Source organism: Ricinus communis, chromosome 7, assembly GCF_019578655.1.
Source record: "Ricinus communis isolate WT05 ecotype wild-type chromosome 7, ASM1957865v1, whole genome shotgun sequence".
NCBI classification, from domain to species: Eukaryota; Viridiplantae; Streptophyta; class Magnoliopsida; order Malpighiales; family Euphorbiaceae; genus Ricinus; species Ricinus communis.
This window is the reverse complement of record NC_063262.1, coordinates 13,834,536-13,852,269: the sequence shown is the minus strand read 5'-3', so window position 1 is coordinate 13,852,269 and position 17,734 is coordinate 13,834,536. Positions and strand designations below refer to the sequence as shown.

The window sequence follows — 17,734 nt, the reverse complement described above, 5'->3', positions numbered from 1 at the left end:
AATTTATTTATTTTAGTGATTGTCATCTGTAAAATATTTTTATGCTAGCAGTAATATATATTTTAATGGTTTGTATTTGAATATTAAATGAATTATTATATTTGCAAGTGATTGAATTACGAAACAAGTTGTTCAAAAATGTGATTGCAATTTTAATTCAGATTTTTATGCTACTTTTTTTAGGTTGGTAATCATATTTTCTCTAAATATATTTGATTAAAGATGAGATAAAAGTTGTGTTTTCTAAATTTTTTAGAATCGAAAATAGTACCGAACCGAACTGTATTGAACCGTAAAATTGGTACAATACGGTATTGGACCCTTTTATATTTAGTACGGTACTGGTACCTTCAATTTTAAAATAACCGAGATTTGGTATGGTACTGGTGATTTATAAATAACCGAATTGGACCGATCCGTGCTCAGTCCTAGTTAAAATACTAAGTTCGACTGCTGTTAAAATTGAGAATTTATCAATCTTAAATTAAAATTCAAATTAGCTTAAGTAAGCTTGTATTCAAGCTCAAATAAATATTTATCATATATATTCTTGATAAAATAATGAGCACAAAAATCAATTAAATTTATAAATTTTTCGAATGATTATTATAATTTACAAACTCAATTCGATTGGTTAATTTACTTAGTTAAATTTTAGCTCTACCAAACTAAATGATATAATTTCATTATAAAAAAAAAATTTCCATTTCGAAAGGCATAGGAAACGTAAACCCTAAAACACATTTTAAACCTAAAGAACTTCTACTCTAAATTATTCTTTCTTTTTTATCTATTTTCTCATTTTCTCCTACCTCCTCAAAAGTTAACTTCCAACCTTAAACCACTCTTCTTTTACAATTGGTCTTTCTATTTTTAATATCAAGAACTTATATTTATATTTATGGGGTTGAATTAGTTTATCTTTGTTTTAAACAGTGTGAGTTTCGTAATTTGAAGTAAGTGGTTGTTTTCAAAGTTAGCAGTGGGCATTGGCTCGAGTTATTGCTATATTTGAAAGGAATGACAAATGTAAACCATAAAACACGTTTTAAACCTTAAATACTTTTCTTTAGTATCCATTATTTCTAATTTTTATAAACTCAAATAACTGTTTTTGGTATTTTATGGGGTTGAACTAGTTTGTCTTTGTTTTAAGTAGAGGAAGCTTCAAGATTTGAAATGGGTGGTCGTTTTCGAAGTTGGTAGCAAGCTACATTGTTTACTTTCTTAATGGATGTTGGCTTAGTTCCCATATTCTTTTTTAAGTAGAACTCTAAGAATCATATTGTCAATGTCACCCAGTGAACTCATGAGTAAATTGCTCAATCATAACATCATAATTACACAAGCTAAAGAAATAGATAGCTCTCAAAGCCTCTAAAGAAACTAGTGAAAGTGAAGAAGTTTTATGGTGTTGATGTTCGCATATTATAAAAAAAAAAAAGAGTTTAGGACATCATTATGAGGAATAAAAGGATGATGCCGAGGGGGATTAATAGAGTCAAGAATGAGTTAAGCAAGAAAAAATAGATTAGTTTCTTATATACAAAAAATTAGGGCATATCAAATTGGATATCCTATATTGAAGAATACTCCAAGAAGTAAAAGAAAAAAGAAAATTCTCTAAAGCTACTTAGGATGACTTAAGTGAATATGAAAAATATGAGCCTAACAATGAAGCCAATCCTTGCTTCAGGAAAATTGAGGAAAGCTCTAAAGGATATATTTCCACTATAAAAAATCAGTAAAATAGCAGTGAATTTTAGCGATAGACTCCTTCTATTGCTAAATGTGATGGAATACCAATGGAGTAAGCATGTAATCAATAGTGCAACTTATATATTCAATTATTTAGCAATAAAAATTTGTAACTTCTTGTGATCAATTCCATATACACATTTTCAGCATTCATTTTCTAATATGATATCAAAGCCTTGTGGATGTTTTTCCTTCATTTTTCTCACTTTCTAATTTTTCAAACAGGTTATACCCATCGATCAACTCTTTAGTTTCACGTTTTTAAGTATAGTTTCTTGTTCATCTAGTTTGACTAATCACTGTTCAACTCTTATTTTCTCATTTCAATCATCATTCTAGAGTAAATCTGACTTCTATCATATCTTTTTCGATCTTAAAATTTTGAGGCTTTCATCTTTAGAGGATCCTACATCACCTTATTTTCTCTATTATTCTGAAAATCATAGCTCAGTTATTGTAACACCAGAATCAACCTCATCTAATTACTCTTCTTGAATATATTCATGCTTTCAATTTGCATAAGGAATAAACAAGGACTCCTTGATGGAATGATACGATTAAGAAATCACTGCTAAATGATATGATGTTCTTTCCATGAACCAGGCGTAACAATCTTTTTGTTGCTTGGCTTCTACGATCAATCTCATCTACTATAGCTTCTATTGTCTTCTATTTTGATTCTGCATAAGAGATTTTCTCAACTTGATGATACTAGAATATTGCCATTTACAATATCTTTTATGTACTATTTCTCAAGGAACAAATACTCTTGATACTGAGCTTAATGCTATTTGGGAGGAGTTAAAAAGCTCTTGACCTTTGTCTCATTTTCTTTGTGGTTCTTGTAATCAAGATTACTTTCAATCTTTTGCTGATGTTTAACAGAAGGACTATGTTTTACATTTATGAATAGGTTAAATGAAACTTATCAAGGTCTTAGATCTCAAATAATAATTATTAAGTCATTCTCTTCACTAGATCAAGCTTACAATATGATGTTAAGGGAAGAATCATAGAGGACTTTACAACTTAATACTTAGAATTTTTCTGATGTTGCTGCTATGGTTGTTAAATGAGAGAAAACATATTTAATTTGTTCATATTGTAGAAAGTCTGGGCATAGTAAGAATAGATGTTTTAAGTTTATTGGTTTTTTTGCAGATTTTAAGTTTACAAGGTCAAAGCCTAGTAATTCTAGTCTTTCAAGTCAATCTTTTGATAATAATTCTATTCAGAAACCTCAATACAATTCTGCTTATCAAGTTTCACAGTCTTCCTCTATTGATTAAGTCATGGATGATGATCCATAGCTTGTGCATGGATCTGTTAATCAAGTGGCCCAAGTTGCTCCTAATGATATTGTTGTTTCAGGTGAAAAATTTTAATTTGTCTCAATTAACTTTATCTAATAATTAGGTTCAGAAATTGTTCCGTATTCTTAGTGATTAAATTAATAGAAATGTTCCTCACCTCTCATCCAGTCCTATCTCTCCTAATCCAACTTATGCGTGCATATTTTGACACAATTTATGGATAAACCAACATATCACATGAATGCAACACATAAAGTATTAAGATATTTGAAGTCAACTCCTGGATAGGGTATTTCATGGCTGCAAATTTAAATTATAACTAAAAGCTTATAATGGCAGTGACTAAGCAGGACGTGTGGACACAAGAAAGTCTTTGGCAGGATTTTGTTTTTTCTTAGTAAATCACTTGTGAGCTAGAAATCCAAGAAGTAGATTGTTGTATCTAAAAGCACAACATAAGCTAAATACAAGCTCTTGGCGACTACAACAATATAAATAATTTGGATTTCATATTTGTTGCAAGATTTCAAGACCAAGTTGAAGCAAAGTATGGATATATTTTATGACTATGTGTATGCAATTCACATCACTAACAATCCGGTTTTTCATGAGAGAACTAAGCACATTGAATTGGATTGTTATTTTGTTAGGAAAAAGGTTCAACAAGGTTTGCTTATACCTGTTCATATAAAGACAAAAAAATAACTTGTTGACATTTTCACAAAGCCTTAAATCCGAGACAATTTTGTTATCTTCTCAGCAAGATGAGCATAAATAATATTTATGCATATCTTGAAAAGGAATGTGAAGAATAATTAGTCAGTAATTAAGTTATAGTAAGGGCAGTTTAGTCTTTATATTAACATAGTCAAAGTCGGTTACATTTAATCAACAGTGCAACTTATAATTAGTTAGCTAGCAATAGAACTTCGTAACTTCTTTTTATCAATTCCAGAATACACATTTTCACGTTCATCTTCTATTTTTATTATTTATTGTGCTTTAGTAATGAAAACTTTCCAATGAATAAATTTCATTACTATTCCATTGTAAACTATAATGCTATTCTTTTATACTGATTTTAGTGATGAATTACCAATGGAATGTTTATCACTACCTAATCATGGATAACCTTTTTGTTGTTAAAATTTAGTGCAGGATAAGTGTCAAATTTAGTGATGGACAAGCTCGTAGCCATTTAGCAACGAATATGTTTTCTTTCATAATTAGTGACAAAAAGTCCACCGTTAATTAGCGAGAACAATTATTTTGCTGCTAAAGTTTGATACACAATAGACACCAAGTTTGGTGATAGATATTTTCATCATTAACTATTGACGAATATATTTTCATCCCTAATAGTAGCAGAATACATATCCCTAGCTAATTAATGACATATTAGCTACAAAAAATTACCAATATGTTCAATCTTTTTCTAAATTTTTAAAATTTTTCTACTCATATCTTAAATCAGCAATTAAAAAAATTCACTATTACTTTTATTTCCAGTCATTTATCCCTTTAGCAATGAATTAGCATTAGAAAAAAAATGTCGCGAATTTTAAAAATTAATTTTTTATTCATTTTTTTATTCTCACTATTTTTATGTTTTAGCAACGAATTAGTGATATATAAAAATATATCAATAAATATAATTTCTTATTTATATTAAAAAAAAATTTACTTTAATAATTTTATCTTTATCATTTATTTCTTCCTCTCTTTTCTATTTCTTACTTTTCACTATTTGGTTTCTTCTCATCCCTTTATTTATTTCTTTAGCATTTTTTTTCATTTCTCTTTTCTTTTAGTTGTTTTCTTTATAATTTCTTCTTTCTTCCATTATTTCTTCAATTTTTTTTTTCATTTGTCCATTCTATCTTTTCTCTATTATATTTTTTCTTTATAACTTTTTTTCTCTTTTCTTTTCCTTATCAGATTTTTCTTTCTTTTCTTCTCTATTATTATTTCTTTGATTCTTCATTTTTTTCTCATACCCCCTTTCATTTCTTTCTTTAATTTTCTCTCTTCTTGCTTATTATTATTATTATTATTATTGATAAAAATTAATTGGACAATAACATAAAATTAACAGAAAATAAAACAATTAAATTATTAAAGAAAATTAATTGACACTGAAATAAACAATATAAATTGGACTTCAAAAAAAATGTTCTTTTATAAAATTGAGAACTTAGTGCCACCTTTTTAAGTTTTCTAAAATTCCTCGCTAAAGTTTAGTTAGGGGTATTTTTTTCGCTAAGTCTTCTCAAAAGAGTTAATCCGTTGCTAATAGAGCAATTCTTGCACTTAATTTAGTGACATAACTATTTGTCCTCAAAGGAAATGATCGTGTGACTAAATTGACGATAGATAAAGCAATTAATCGCTAAAGCATTTGCCAAGATTGATTTTATAAGCAATACGTATCCATTGCTGATTCATTATTAATAACCTTTGATGATGAATTTTCTTACTTCAACTTGCAGTTTTTCTTATAATATTCTAAGATTTCAAAAGCAGAGCAAAAGCTTGATGCTCTTCTAGGCTCACAAAGATCACAAAACATGAAAGCATGGTTTTGGATATAGTAATATATAAATCACAAACTCTAAAACTATTAAATGGTTAAAATAATAAATCCATAGCCATATAGTATTATTCTTTTAATAAATGGTCATGTTTATATTGATAGTTTTTGCAGAATTAATTTATTTTATCATGCTCGAATGAACTTAAATTATGCTACATTTATATCTCAACTCAACATGTTAGTTGTACTAATGGGCAATGCTATAAATTACTTTCACATAATTGGACCAAGATCTTAAAAACACCTATATAAAGGGTTGTTTTTGTTATTTACTTTTTTTAAAAAGAATTTATTTATACTTACAGTGTTTGTGAAGGATGGCCTTTGGATGTAAGAAATGAAATCCAGTATCGACCAATGCTTTGCCCGTTGACCCATGCCTCGCCTTTGCTCATTGTTGCAAGGTTTAACACCACCGGATCATTTCCTTTCGGCGTGTCAAACTCCAACTGCAAACCATAATTTATTATGATTTCTTTTGGTACATGTATATAATTGTAAGCATAATGAATTAGTTATTTGTTCTTTTAAAAAATAGTTATATTGGTACAAGTATATTTCATAAAGGGTTAATGATAGAAGTATCCTCTTAAACACACTAACTCCATTCTGTTTTAAAATCAGAAAGTTTATTTTTGAACAATGATATAAATGGTAATTGAGTATTTGTACTTAGTTTCATTTTGACTACATAATTTTATTTTAATTTAATTTATTTTAATCATTCGATTTTAATTGTGTTTTAATTTAGTCACTTAGTAAATAAAAGTTAACATGTGGAAAAAGCAACCAATAACAGAAAAATAGTTAAGAGAGAGAATTACAATAAGTCAATTTCTTATTGCAAATTGTAACCAAAATTTAAGTTGAATGATTAAAATGAAATAAATTAAAATTTTGTGACTAAAATGAAACTAAATGCAAAATTCAGCAATTATTTATATTATGATCCTATTTAATTCTTATGAAATTGTATCTCCAAGAAAGTTTAATTCCTAGAGATTATATTGTATTATAATTAAAGTATTAGGATTAGAGATTATATTATATTATAATTAAAGTATTAGGATTATAGTGTGACAGAGGTAATTAAAGTATTTAAGCTAAGAATAAGAACTGTTATTAGGGACTAAATTTAACCAGTAAGGATTTAAATGTTTCTAAGTTCTAATTAACCTCAAGGATTGTGTTGTAAATATATTTTTCATCACATAAGTATTTTAGGACAAATTGTTCTAAACCATATTGGTAAGCATAATCATATCAAGGGATATTTCTTCATATGAAATTAACTATGTACCTTAAACCAAGTAAGAGGTTGAGCAATGGAGATATCAGCTTTACTCCATTTAACCATCTCCAAATGTTCTTTACCGTATAGCTGTAATGTTTCACCCAACAATCCTACCTACATTTATATAAAATAAAATTAATTTGCAGTAAGTTAAAATTAATTAATTCATGATAAATTACGCTAATAATAAATGTCTATAAAAGTGTATCAGTTAACGCTCTAGTCAGTATTTTCATTATGAAAATTGAAGAACTGTAAGTTCTTTTCTATCCATCATCTACTAATAGTAGTGAGAGTTTACTTGATGTAACCTACAGTTATTAAACTTCTAAAATAAATGAATAGAAAAATAAATAATGTTCATAAATGAGTAATAAGATAACCTGATAACCCCAGTTGTTGTTGTTTGTAAAATTATACAATTGCTTTTCATCTGTGCATTGGATTTCAACTCTACTTAAGCCAGCATATCTCTTCTCCAAAAAGGATCCAGAATCCTTCACCAAATTTATAGAATATGAAAAAAAAGGGTTAAAATTATTTGAGTAATTGGTTAGTTAAAACGACATCATTAATAGAGAAAAACATAAAGAATGGATTATGTAGTTTCATTTGTTGATAATTATTTCTAAGTATTTTTTTAAATAAAAGAATATAGTAATAATAGTTAGCATATTTTACCATTAAAATTTCTGATTCGTAGAAATTCAGTTATTCTTATTATGATCAGCTATCATTTTAGTGTTGCTCATGTCTGATAATATGAATTTAGAGCTGCATGGCTCCTACATTATTATTTAACTATTAGATTATAGTGAAAAAGTTGCAGCTCTGACAATCAAATAGTGACGTTAAGAGCTATTTAGCTCTAGACTTACCATTTTGAAATACGATTAAAATAATAATGGTAATCGATCAACATAAAAATAATTGAATTTTTGTAAACCAAAAATTATAATAGTAAAATATATATTTTGAACTAAAAATTTATTATCATATATTTTTCTTTATCTAGAAAAAATACATACAAAAAAATTGGTATAAACTACTTTTATTTTTATATATATTTCTCTTATTAATATGCTGCTATACATGTAGAAGATGAAATAAAATGTCTTACCGGTAATCCAACCATAACACTGAGTATAGAAATATTATTGCTCAGTCCATCATCGTCTAAGACAATCGGTACTTCCATGATAAATGGAACTTTTCCATTTTTGCTTCCATGTGCTGATCCTGGTATAGAAAGTTAGCAAAAGCCACTGATGAAAGATATGCATCGTTTTCATATGTTTTTAACTATAAAAATATAGAAATCATAGAAATTTAATTCATAATGTTAGGGTTATAAAAGATTACCTGAGTATTTGTTGTTGACAAAAGCATATGCAACATGTGCAAGAGACTCAACATGAAGGAGAGGTTTAGTGCAGGATAAATTTGGTTGAAAGCTGTTGCAAACAAAAAAAAAAAAGAAACTTTATAATTTTCCAAAAAGATGCAATCGAAGTTAAATTAACCGAAATGTAACAAAAAAGTAAAATTATTTGAAAGATAATAATAATAATAGTATTAATCAATTAAGCCAGATGAGGTTTAGACCGGACTTAATTACATTTGCATTTTTAATTTTCGGTTCGAGTTAGTCCTGCTATATAGGTTTAAAATCTTAACAAAGCTTAATCTGTCATTAAAAATATAAATCTGGCAAATATATATATATATATATATATACTAAGTAAAGAAATTTAAAATAGTACCTAAAAGTATACCAAAGATAATCCGACTTATCTTTGGTTGTATTCATGTGCTCCAACAAAGTATCTGATTTTATTGTGGAATCCGAGTAGTTGGGGATAACGTCTATGTATTTCTCCCATGTATTCAATTTTTTACTTGATGTTGTGATTCTCCTGTTGGACCCTGCATTTACCTGTGAATTTAAATGATATTGGTAAATTTACCTGCAATGCTATCAGCAATAAGAACAATAAAAACCATATAATAAGTTGGTATACCTTGGCAGTATTGAAGATTATGTTGTCACAGTCGGGTAAAATACTAATTGATTTTGGAAGCAATTCAAATGATTTATTTCTAAACCCAACAGTTGCATTAACCGAGTCATTATTCACAAGAAATGCCACACATCCTCCTCCTTGTGCTTCAAACATATATGCCTGTAGTTTTTGGAATAGATATACATACATTTAAATATCAGCTGATGTATTATTAATTTAAATTCGATGCATTATTAAATTCTTAAATCTCTTAATTTTATTTTATTTACTTTTTAATTTTTAATTTTTTCCATTAAATCTTATTTCACTTTAATTTAAATTCTTAATCAAAGCAAAAATAAAATAAATAAAATTCAATAGAACAAATCTAACTTTCGTGAAATATGTTTAAAAAAGTCATTAATAAAAATAAAAATTTATTAACTTAATAAGATAAACTTGAAAATTTCAAATTTTGCCTTCAAATTTCAATAATGTATATAATATCACCTGTTGAAGTTGACCAACAGAGAGATTAGTTTGCACTCCTTCAAGTAATGTTGTGGAGCAAGATTTAATTACAGCATGCAACTCCTTGAGGTGTCCCCATTTGGGCTGCCTAATCAGACCTGGATTAATTGCACAAAAATGAAAAAATAAATTATCTAATATATTTATTAGAATAATTTAACTGTTAGGTGTTCTCAATAATGGATTTTTATTATTGATATATTCTTTTTTTTTAAATTGACCATTATCTATTGAGATCCATGTACAATATTCTTCAATAGCTTCTTTTTCTAATTTTATTGTATTCTTTTTATAAAAGATAAAAAAACTGATATAGGTTTTTGCAATACTAAACTTTACTGCTAAAATAGATTCTTATCAAAGAAAGACGGAATTAACCGAGGCTATCCAAACAGGCACAAGTCAACTAAACGGCATTCCTGTAGTCATTAACACTCACCATATTCATCAAGGGGAGCTTGATCATAATAACCTGTTATCACATAAGCTGCTGCTGTTCTGCCGAAATTTGTCCCACCATGGTACTGAGGTTTTTTTTTTTTTAAATAAAAAGAAGAAGGAAAAGAAAAGGTGTTATACTTACACATTATAGGATTTAACAAAAAAAAAAATGGAATTAATATGAAGAAGTCTAAAGAATTATTTCAACCGGCCGCCTGTAGTCTGGTGGACAGATAATTAATACCGAAGATTCAAATATTCAATACCGAAGGTTCAGATATCAATTTCGAGACTTCTCTTTTATAAATATAATAATTTATTTTCTACTTTATAAAAAAAAAGTAATATGCTAACTAATAAAAAGAAAAAGTATCACATATACCATGTAATAATTTACGTAGCTCCCATTTTTTGCAATGAAAAGGGCCACATGAAATGCAATATCTTGAGCAGACCTTATATATGGTTCTCCCCCATATACTTGATAGCTATAAAAAGAAAAAAAAATAAAAATAAAAAATTAGGACGATAATTAATATCTACAATTTGATTTTAGTAGGACATGCACAACTTGTTCCAAAATTTTAAATTTATTACTAAGAATTTAGTTCTAATAGATGTGAAATAAAATATAGAACATTCTTGCTAAATGCCCTTACAAATCATTTGATATGTTACTAGAGTTCTTACTTAAACATGTCTAAAAAAATTTCAATTTCAGAGGCAATTTGAAAAAAAAATTCTATTTTAATTCTATTTTTACCAGTTAAATACTGATAGTGAGTCTCTGAAAATTAATAATTTATGTAGCTGATATTATACTTTGGCCTTTCTAGCAAAACTACACTCATGAGAGTGGCAATAAAAATATATATATTTTTAATTTCTATTAAATGTTAAATTTTCTATATATATATATATATATATATATATATATATATATATATATATAATGTTTTAACTTTTTAAACAATGACTCTTAATTACATTAAAGTTGATTTAATAATTGTAAATATTTTTAATAGAAATTAAAAAAATGCAAAATGAGATTTAAAAACAAACATTCAATTGGTCGCCACTTGTGTTTTGGCCAAAGTACTTTGGCTACAATGGCTTGAAACAAGCTCAGTAGTCAAAGTTAAAACAAAAACACATAATGTGACAAAGAATTTGATGAAAATGTAATCCTTCACTAAACTTGCTTATATACAAAACTAATTATCTAACTACAATGCCAATTCAATAACTATATAAATAATTAAATTTGACTTTATTCTAATTGATTACTATCTAGAATCTAGCATTTGCTAATCTACTGTTGGATGCTTTGGACCTTTTTCTTAATGCTCCCTTTCAAGATGTACATGTATATTACATGTATTTATCTTGTCAAAAAGAAACTTAACGAACGAGGGTGAAGAGCTTTAGTAAAGATGTCTGCAACTTGTTTTATGGTTTTAACATAACCAGTCTCTATTAAACCTTGAAGCAGCTCTTTCTGCACATAATGACATTCCAATTCTATGTGTTTCATTCTCTCATTAAAAATAGGATTCTTTGCAATATGAAGAGCTGAAACATTATCAAAGAACATCAACAGAGGCTCTTTCCAAGAAACTTTAAATCTTGTAATAAGAAGCTCAACCAAACTACTTCACTTATAGCCATTGTCATCATCCTATATTCTGTCTCAGCAGAACTTCTTGCAACTATATTTTGCTGCTTTGCCTTCCAACTAACTAAGGATGAACCCAAGAAAACACAATAGCCTGTCAAGGACTCCTACTTTCCCTGCAAGCTCCCCAGTCACTATCAGTAAAAACTTTGAGCTTTAATTCTGATTTTGAAGACAAGGAAATTCCTTATCCTAGTGCACTCTTAAGATATCTTACTACTTAAAAAGTTGTTGCCACATGTACTTGTGTAGGTTTATCCATGAACTTAATGAGTATATGAACAACATAAACTATTTCAGGCCTATTAGAGTAAGGTACATCAATATTCGCACACTTTCTATACTCAAATGGATCTTGCAAAATATTTTCTTCTACGTAAACCAAGTGATGATTAACATCCACTAGAATGTTTAAAGATTTTACAATCAGTATAACAAGCTCATGTAACAACTGTAAAGTTACTTCCTCTGACATACCATAATTCTTTTACTACTTACTATTTCTAAGCCTAAAAAGTATCTCAATTGCCGCAATCCCTTTAGCTTGAAACTAGCACTAAGCAAAGACTTGACTTTTTTTATTAGAGATTGACTATTGTTGGCTTTTGCATTGTCATCTATATAAATAAGTAATGCCACAAAACTGATAGAATTTAATCTTGTTAACAAAGATTAGTATGATCTTGACTGAATAGTATCATTTCTCAATAAAAATTCTACGAATTTCAAGTTCAACTATTTGGAAGCTTGCTCCAGACCATTCAAAGACTTGTTAAACTTGCAAACCAAAAGTTGTTGTTTGTTTCTGTTACCAAAGTTACTAGATTCAAATGAATGCTCCCCATTAAGCTAGTAACCTTGAGGTATGTCCATATAGAGATCCCCATTCGAAAAATCATTATTGATATCAAGTTGGCGCAAGCATGCAACCTTAACTTTCTTGTAGTGCCAAAAGAACTCTGACGGTTGTATGTTTGACAATTGAACTAAATGTTTCCTCATAATCAAATCCATGATTTTGTGTATGCCCCTTAGCCATAAGTCTGGCTTTATGTTTATCAAGTGATCCACCCGACAAGTATTTGGTTTTCTAAACCCATTTTCAACTAATTGGCCTCTTACCAGGTGGAAATGTAATAATAGTCCAAGTGTGATTTTGCTCAAAATTTGACATAAAAAATAAGAACAAAATCACACTTTGTAAGAGAGGCGCCCAATTCAAGTATTATAGTTGTTTTTCAATTATTAAAAGTGATTACTTGCTTAAGAGTAATGAGATGAGAGGTGGATGAAATGGCATAGATAAATTATAAATATGAAGGTGACAATTTTGAACAAGAAAGAAATCGGAAAAGGAATGAGGAATTGATGGAGAAGAAGTAGCAGAAGAATTGTAGAGTAGAATTAGGATGAGAAACATTATAATAAAAAAAATTGAGATATATTGGTACTTTAGTTATTCATAATTCTTTATGTGAATTGGTTCTTGTGATGCAAGTGGAGTGAGAGATGGATGTGAATTAGATGATGAAGGACAAGAATTATCATGAATAAAAGTTTGAGTAGTAACAAGCGGATGAGAAGGGGAATGAGATATGGAAGAAGCAGAAAAAAGATTCTGAAGTAGAAGGAGAAAATTGAGATTATATGAAGGCAAGGAAGAATCCATATTAGAAGGAATACTGGAAGAACTAATGAAGAATCAATAGTTGTATGAGAAATAATATTAGAATAAGGAAATATATTTTTATGAAACGTAACATCCTTGAAGATAAAACAAATGAGTTTTATAGCCCGTGATCCTAGTTGGATAACCAATTAAAATAGACCTTTTAGCATTGGCATCAAATTTAGTTCTGTGAGAAACTATATTCTCTGTAAAACCCAAGTTGCCAAAACCTAAGTTGATCATAAGATGGTAATTTGTGGTATAGTATTTTAAAAGAGATTTATAAAAAAGCAATGGAGAAGGGATTCTATATATAGGGAAGGTGGCAGTAAGAATTGCGTCACCCTAGAATTTCAAAAGTAAATGAGAATGAAAAAGTAAAGCTCTAGCCATATTAAGAACATGCTGATATTTTCTTTCCATAGTCCTATTTTGCCATGATGTGTAGGAATAAGTTATTTGATGTATTATACCATGTTGTTGGTAAAAAAATTAAGATTGAACTTTTAGTTCCCTAATATGTCCTTGTTACTTTAATTGAAGTTTGAAAATGAGTTTGACTAAGCCTATGAAAGCATTGAATCCAATGTGAAGTTTCAGATTTATGCTTCATAAGGGAAGTCCAAGTAGCTTTAGAAAACTCATCCACAATGATAAGGAAGTTAGAATTTTTATTTTTGTCTTGTTGGCAATGAGGACCCTTACATCTATATGGACAAGATCAAACATCTGAGTTACATGATCAAGTAAATGAGAAAAAACAAACCTCTTATGTTTAGCCTTTGAACATGAGGCACAAGCTAAATCACTTTAAGTTTCTTTACATTGAGCTGAATGATGTAAGCTAGGAAATTGATAAAGATGGATGTGACCTAATTTGTAATGGTAGGATACTAAAGATATTGTGTTCACTAAGTGAATTATTGAACTAGAAGTTTGAGAGAAAGAATTATGAATATAAGAAGTTTACAATTTCAGACGGTACAGTCCTTAAAAAATTCTAGATAGTCTAATCATCATGATGAGAGGATCTGAATGAAATAATATTGGAATAAAAAGATGAGGCATATATCATTATACAATATCAATTTACTGGTAGAAACTAGATTGAATGTAAAAGAAGGGATACAAAAGACATTGTGAAAAGTAATATGAGGGTCGAGTTACATTGTGCCTATATATATAACTTTAGCTTTCATTCCATTAGGTAATAGTACATGATAATTGTACTCGGGAGAATAAGAGTGAAAATATGAAAGTGAGTAGGAGATATGATTTATTGGTCATATGTCTAGAATCTAAAAGTTATTTAAAGAATTATTTTTGAACACGCACTCATGCATTTAACTATCAGAAATATTTAGAACCAAGGATTGACTACCTGCTGCATTATGAATATGTGGGCCAACAACCTCAGAAGATGAAGTCAAATATGTAGTATATATGAGATTAAGTAACTTTTGCACTTGCTTTTGAGTAAGACTCAGCTTTGGTAAAATAGTGCTAAGAGTGCTTGAATTTATGAAACTTGTAACTTGATTAGCACTGCTAGAAGTTGGAGGAGATTGTACACCATATAAATACTTATTTCTAGGCCTATTTTCTCTCTTATTAAACTTGTAGTCTAGTGGAAATCCTATTAGCTTATATCATTTTTTGGTATGACCAATTTTACCATAGTGAGTGCAATACAAATCAAACTTTATTTTCTTGAATGCCATAACAACTGCATCATGAGAACTATATGGTTGAGCTAGTAAAGGCCTTTGATTCTTTTCTTTGAATACCATATTATAGGCTCAATCTAGAGAAGGAAAAGATTTCATGACAGTGATATAGGATCTGACAACCTGATACGACTTATTAAATCCATTAAGAAATCTGAATGCATTATCCTTTTGTTGTGAGTCAATGTAGGCTTGAAAAAAAATCATTAATTATACTTACCATAAACATAATGAAGTAGTGGCATGAAACTATGCAATTCCTCTAGAATTTCATTTAGCTTAGTGATGTAAGCATCAAGAGATTTTGTACCTTGAGAAATTGAAGATAGCAACTATTGAAGATGACAAATTCTGGACTTGTCAAGTTATGAAAACCTCTTGTTGTGTTTGTCCTAAATCTGTTTGGCATCTTCCATGTAAAATATGATTGAAGTAATAGGAGGTGAGATTGATCTTAATAGCCAGGCAATAATTAGGTTATCACAATGCTTCCACGCATGAAATAGAGGATCTTGAGAAGATGTCTTAAGAATAGTACCATTTAAGAAGCATTGTTTGTTTCTTAATGAAATAACAAGTAAGAAAGAACGTCTCTATGAAACATAATTTGTGGTAGTAAGCTCAGATGTGACAATCACAGAGTTGTGATTCTCATAATAATGCAAAAAATAAGGAGAAGTAACATCTTGTAAAGGACTAAGCTGAGTTGTGGAAGAAGAAGAGTTATGAAATCGACTCCTCCATTGAAGCTAGGTTGAAAGCTTAGAAGAGTGAATAAGAAGATGAAAGAAAAATAATCCTCTTTAGATTTATCCTAGAGCTCCTACACCATGTGACAAAGCTAGGATTTGATGATAATGTAATTTATTAATTAATTAGCTCGATTAAGCTTGCTTATATACAAAACTAGCTCAGCAACAAAGATGAAATATTTAACGAATTTTGACTTTATTCTAACTGACTATTAACTAGAATCTAGTGTCTGCTAGTCTACTATTGGCTGCTCTAAACCTCTTTCTTAATACATAAGCACTAAGTAAGCCATACGAGCATGTGGACCATTAGAACTACGAGAAGCATAGAGACATTTCTTTATACAATATCTCTTTCTACCTTAATAGTTGTCGTTGTTTGATAATATAAAGTATCACCTTCATTTGAGGTACTTGCTACATTTCCTTAAGGATTGAGATTTTTCTTGTTTAAATTATAATAATCCTTCTTCATATGACTTTCTTTGCCATAGTAGTAGTACTTCATGTTTTTCTTGCTTCTTATCTTTGATATACTATGATTTTGGCTCCCATTCGAGCCACGTCTCATCGATCTCCCTCTTGTCATCATTAAGGCCTTCGCCTATTGCGGACTTGCCAACTTATCTTCCTTATTCTTATGCTAATTTTTTCTTCTAGAATAACAACTAAAATATTATTAAAGTTCAGATAGTCGGCGATGATATTATTGGTCAAATTAATGATAAGTTGAACATACGAGATATATAGACTTTGAAAAGTTTAGCACGTTCATTTGACTCTATTTTATGACCCAGTGATGCAAATTGTGAAAATAGAATATTCAAGGCGTTTATGTACTTCACCACTTCAGAAAATTGCAAAGTATATAATTTTTTCATAAGAAAAATTTAATAGTGAAGTGATTTAGCCTCATACAAGTTGTGAGATGATCCCAAATCTCCTTTGTCATTGTCTTCTCCTTTATTCTTGATAACACCACATTTACTAGTGCTAGATGAAGATTTGCAATAATATTTCCATTTATCTTGTTCCATTTATTGTCATTTGTGAATTATACTGGCCTTTCACTTATAGCAACTACACAATTATCTTTTCTCAAGATAGCCTTTATTTTTAATTTTCATAATAAGAAATTGGTCCTATTGAACTTCTCAATCTCAAATAGTGCCACCACTACTTCTACGACAACCTTCAATGGGTGATTAACAATTTAGCTTATTTTTTTAATACGAAAAGATCCACTTTTTAATGACAACCACAAAGCATATAGTAAGTAGATATTAATATCCTAACTAGACTCTAATATAATTTATAAGAATAATTAAGACCAAATAGAGTAGGATTATAGCTTATAATTTGCAAAACTATAACAATGAAGAAAACTAAACATACAAATTCTATATAGAAAACTTCTTAATAAATTAGGGTAAAAACTATAGACAAGAATAAAAATATTTCTATATAAGAATAAGAATTGTAATCCTTTTATTTATATAAGAAAAGAATAAGTAACTCTCTATTGAGATAAGTGCAAAAAAGTAACTCGTGATTTCACTGTTTTATAACTTTAAATATGTATTTTTTTTTAGACAAACAGAGGCATTAGTCATAAATCGTGACTAAAAAGATACCTCGTCGTTAAAAAATTTCACTCCACAAGGATTTAGCCATCTTCACTCTAATAAGCTATTATTATTATGTTCTTTGTGTTTGATAATATGAATTTAGAGTTTTATAACTCTTAATTTCGCTGTTAGACCGTCAAATCACGGTTTAAGAAGTCATTTATCTGATGAGATCAATTTGACGGTCAAATAATGAAATTAGGAGTTGTTAAGCTCTAAACTCACATTATCAAATATGGACAACATTATAATAATAGCTGATTTAAGTGAAAATGGATAAATTCTTATAAATCAAAATTTTCTAACGACGAGATACCTTCCTTTGTCACAATTTTTAACCACATACATCT

At 28.7% G+C, this 17,734-nt stretch overlaps 1 protein-coding gene across 2 annotated transcripts in view; it reads right to left on the bottom strand.

Annotated features, from left to right (window-relative positions):
• LOC8282878 (beta-galactosidase 6) overlaps positions 1-17,734 on the bottom strand; it is a 33,036-nt gene that overhangs the window by 2,978 nt on the left and 12,324 nt on the right. For both annotated transcript variants that reach the window (XM_048376608.1, XM_048376609.1), the window contains exons 8-17: positions 10,316-10,421; positions 9,932-10,016; positions 9,472-9,590; positions 8,980-9,141; positions 8,722-8,894; positions 8,321-8,412; positions 8,079-8,197; positions 7,342-7,455; positions 6,965-7,072; positions 5,968-6,113 (exon numbers count right to left, since the gene is read on the bottom strand). In XM_048376608.1, the coding sequence (XP_048232565.1) occupies positions 5,968-6,113; positions 6,965-7,072; positions 7,342-7,455; positions 8,079-8,197; positions 8,321-8,412; positions 8,722-8,894; positions 8,980-9,141; positions 9,472-9,590; positions 9,932-10,016; positions 10,316-10,421 (1,224 nt within the window). The remainder of the gene's footprint in view (positions 1-5,967; positions 6,114-6,964; positions 7,073-7,341; positions 7,456-8,078; positions 8,198-8,320; positions 8,413-8,721; positions 8,895-8,979; positions 9,142-9,471; positions 9,591-9,931; positions 10,017-10,315; positions 10,422-17,734) is intronic.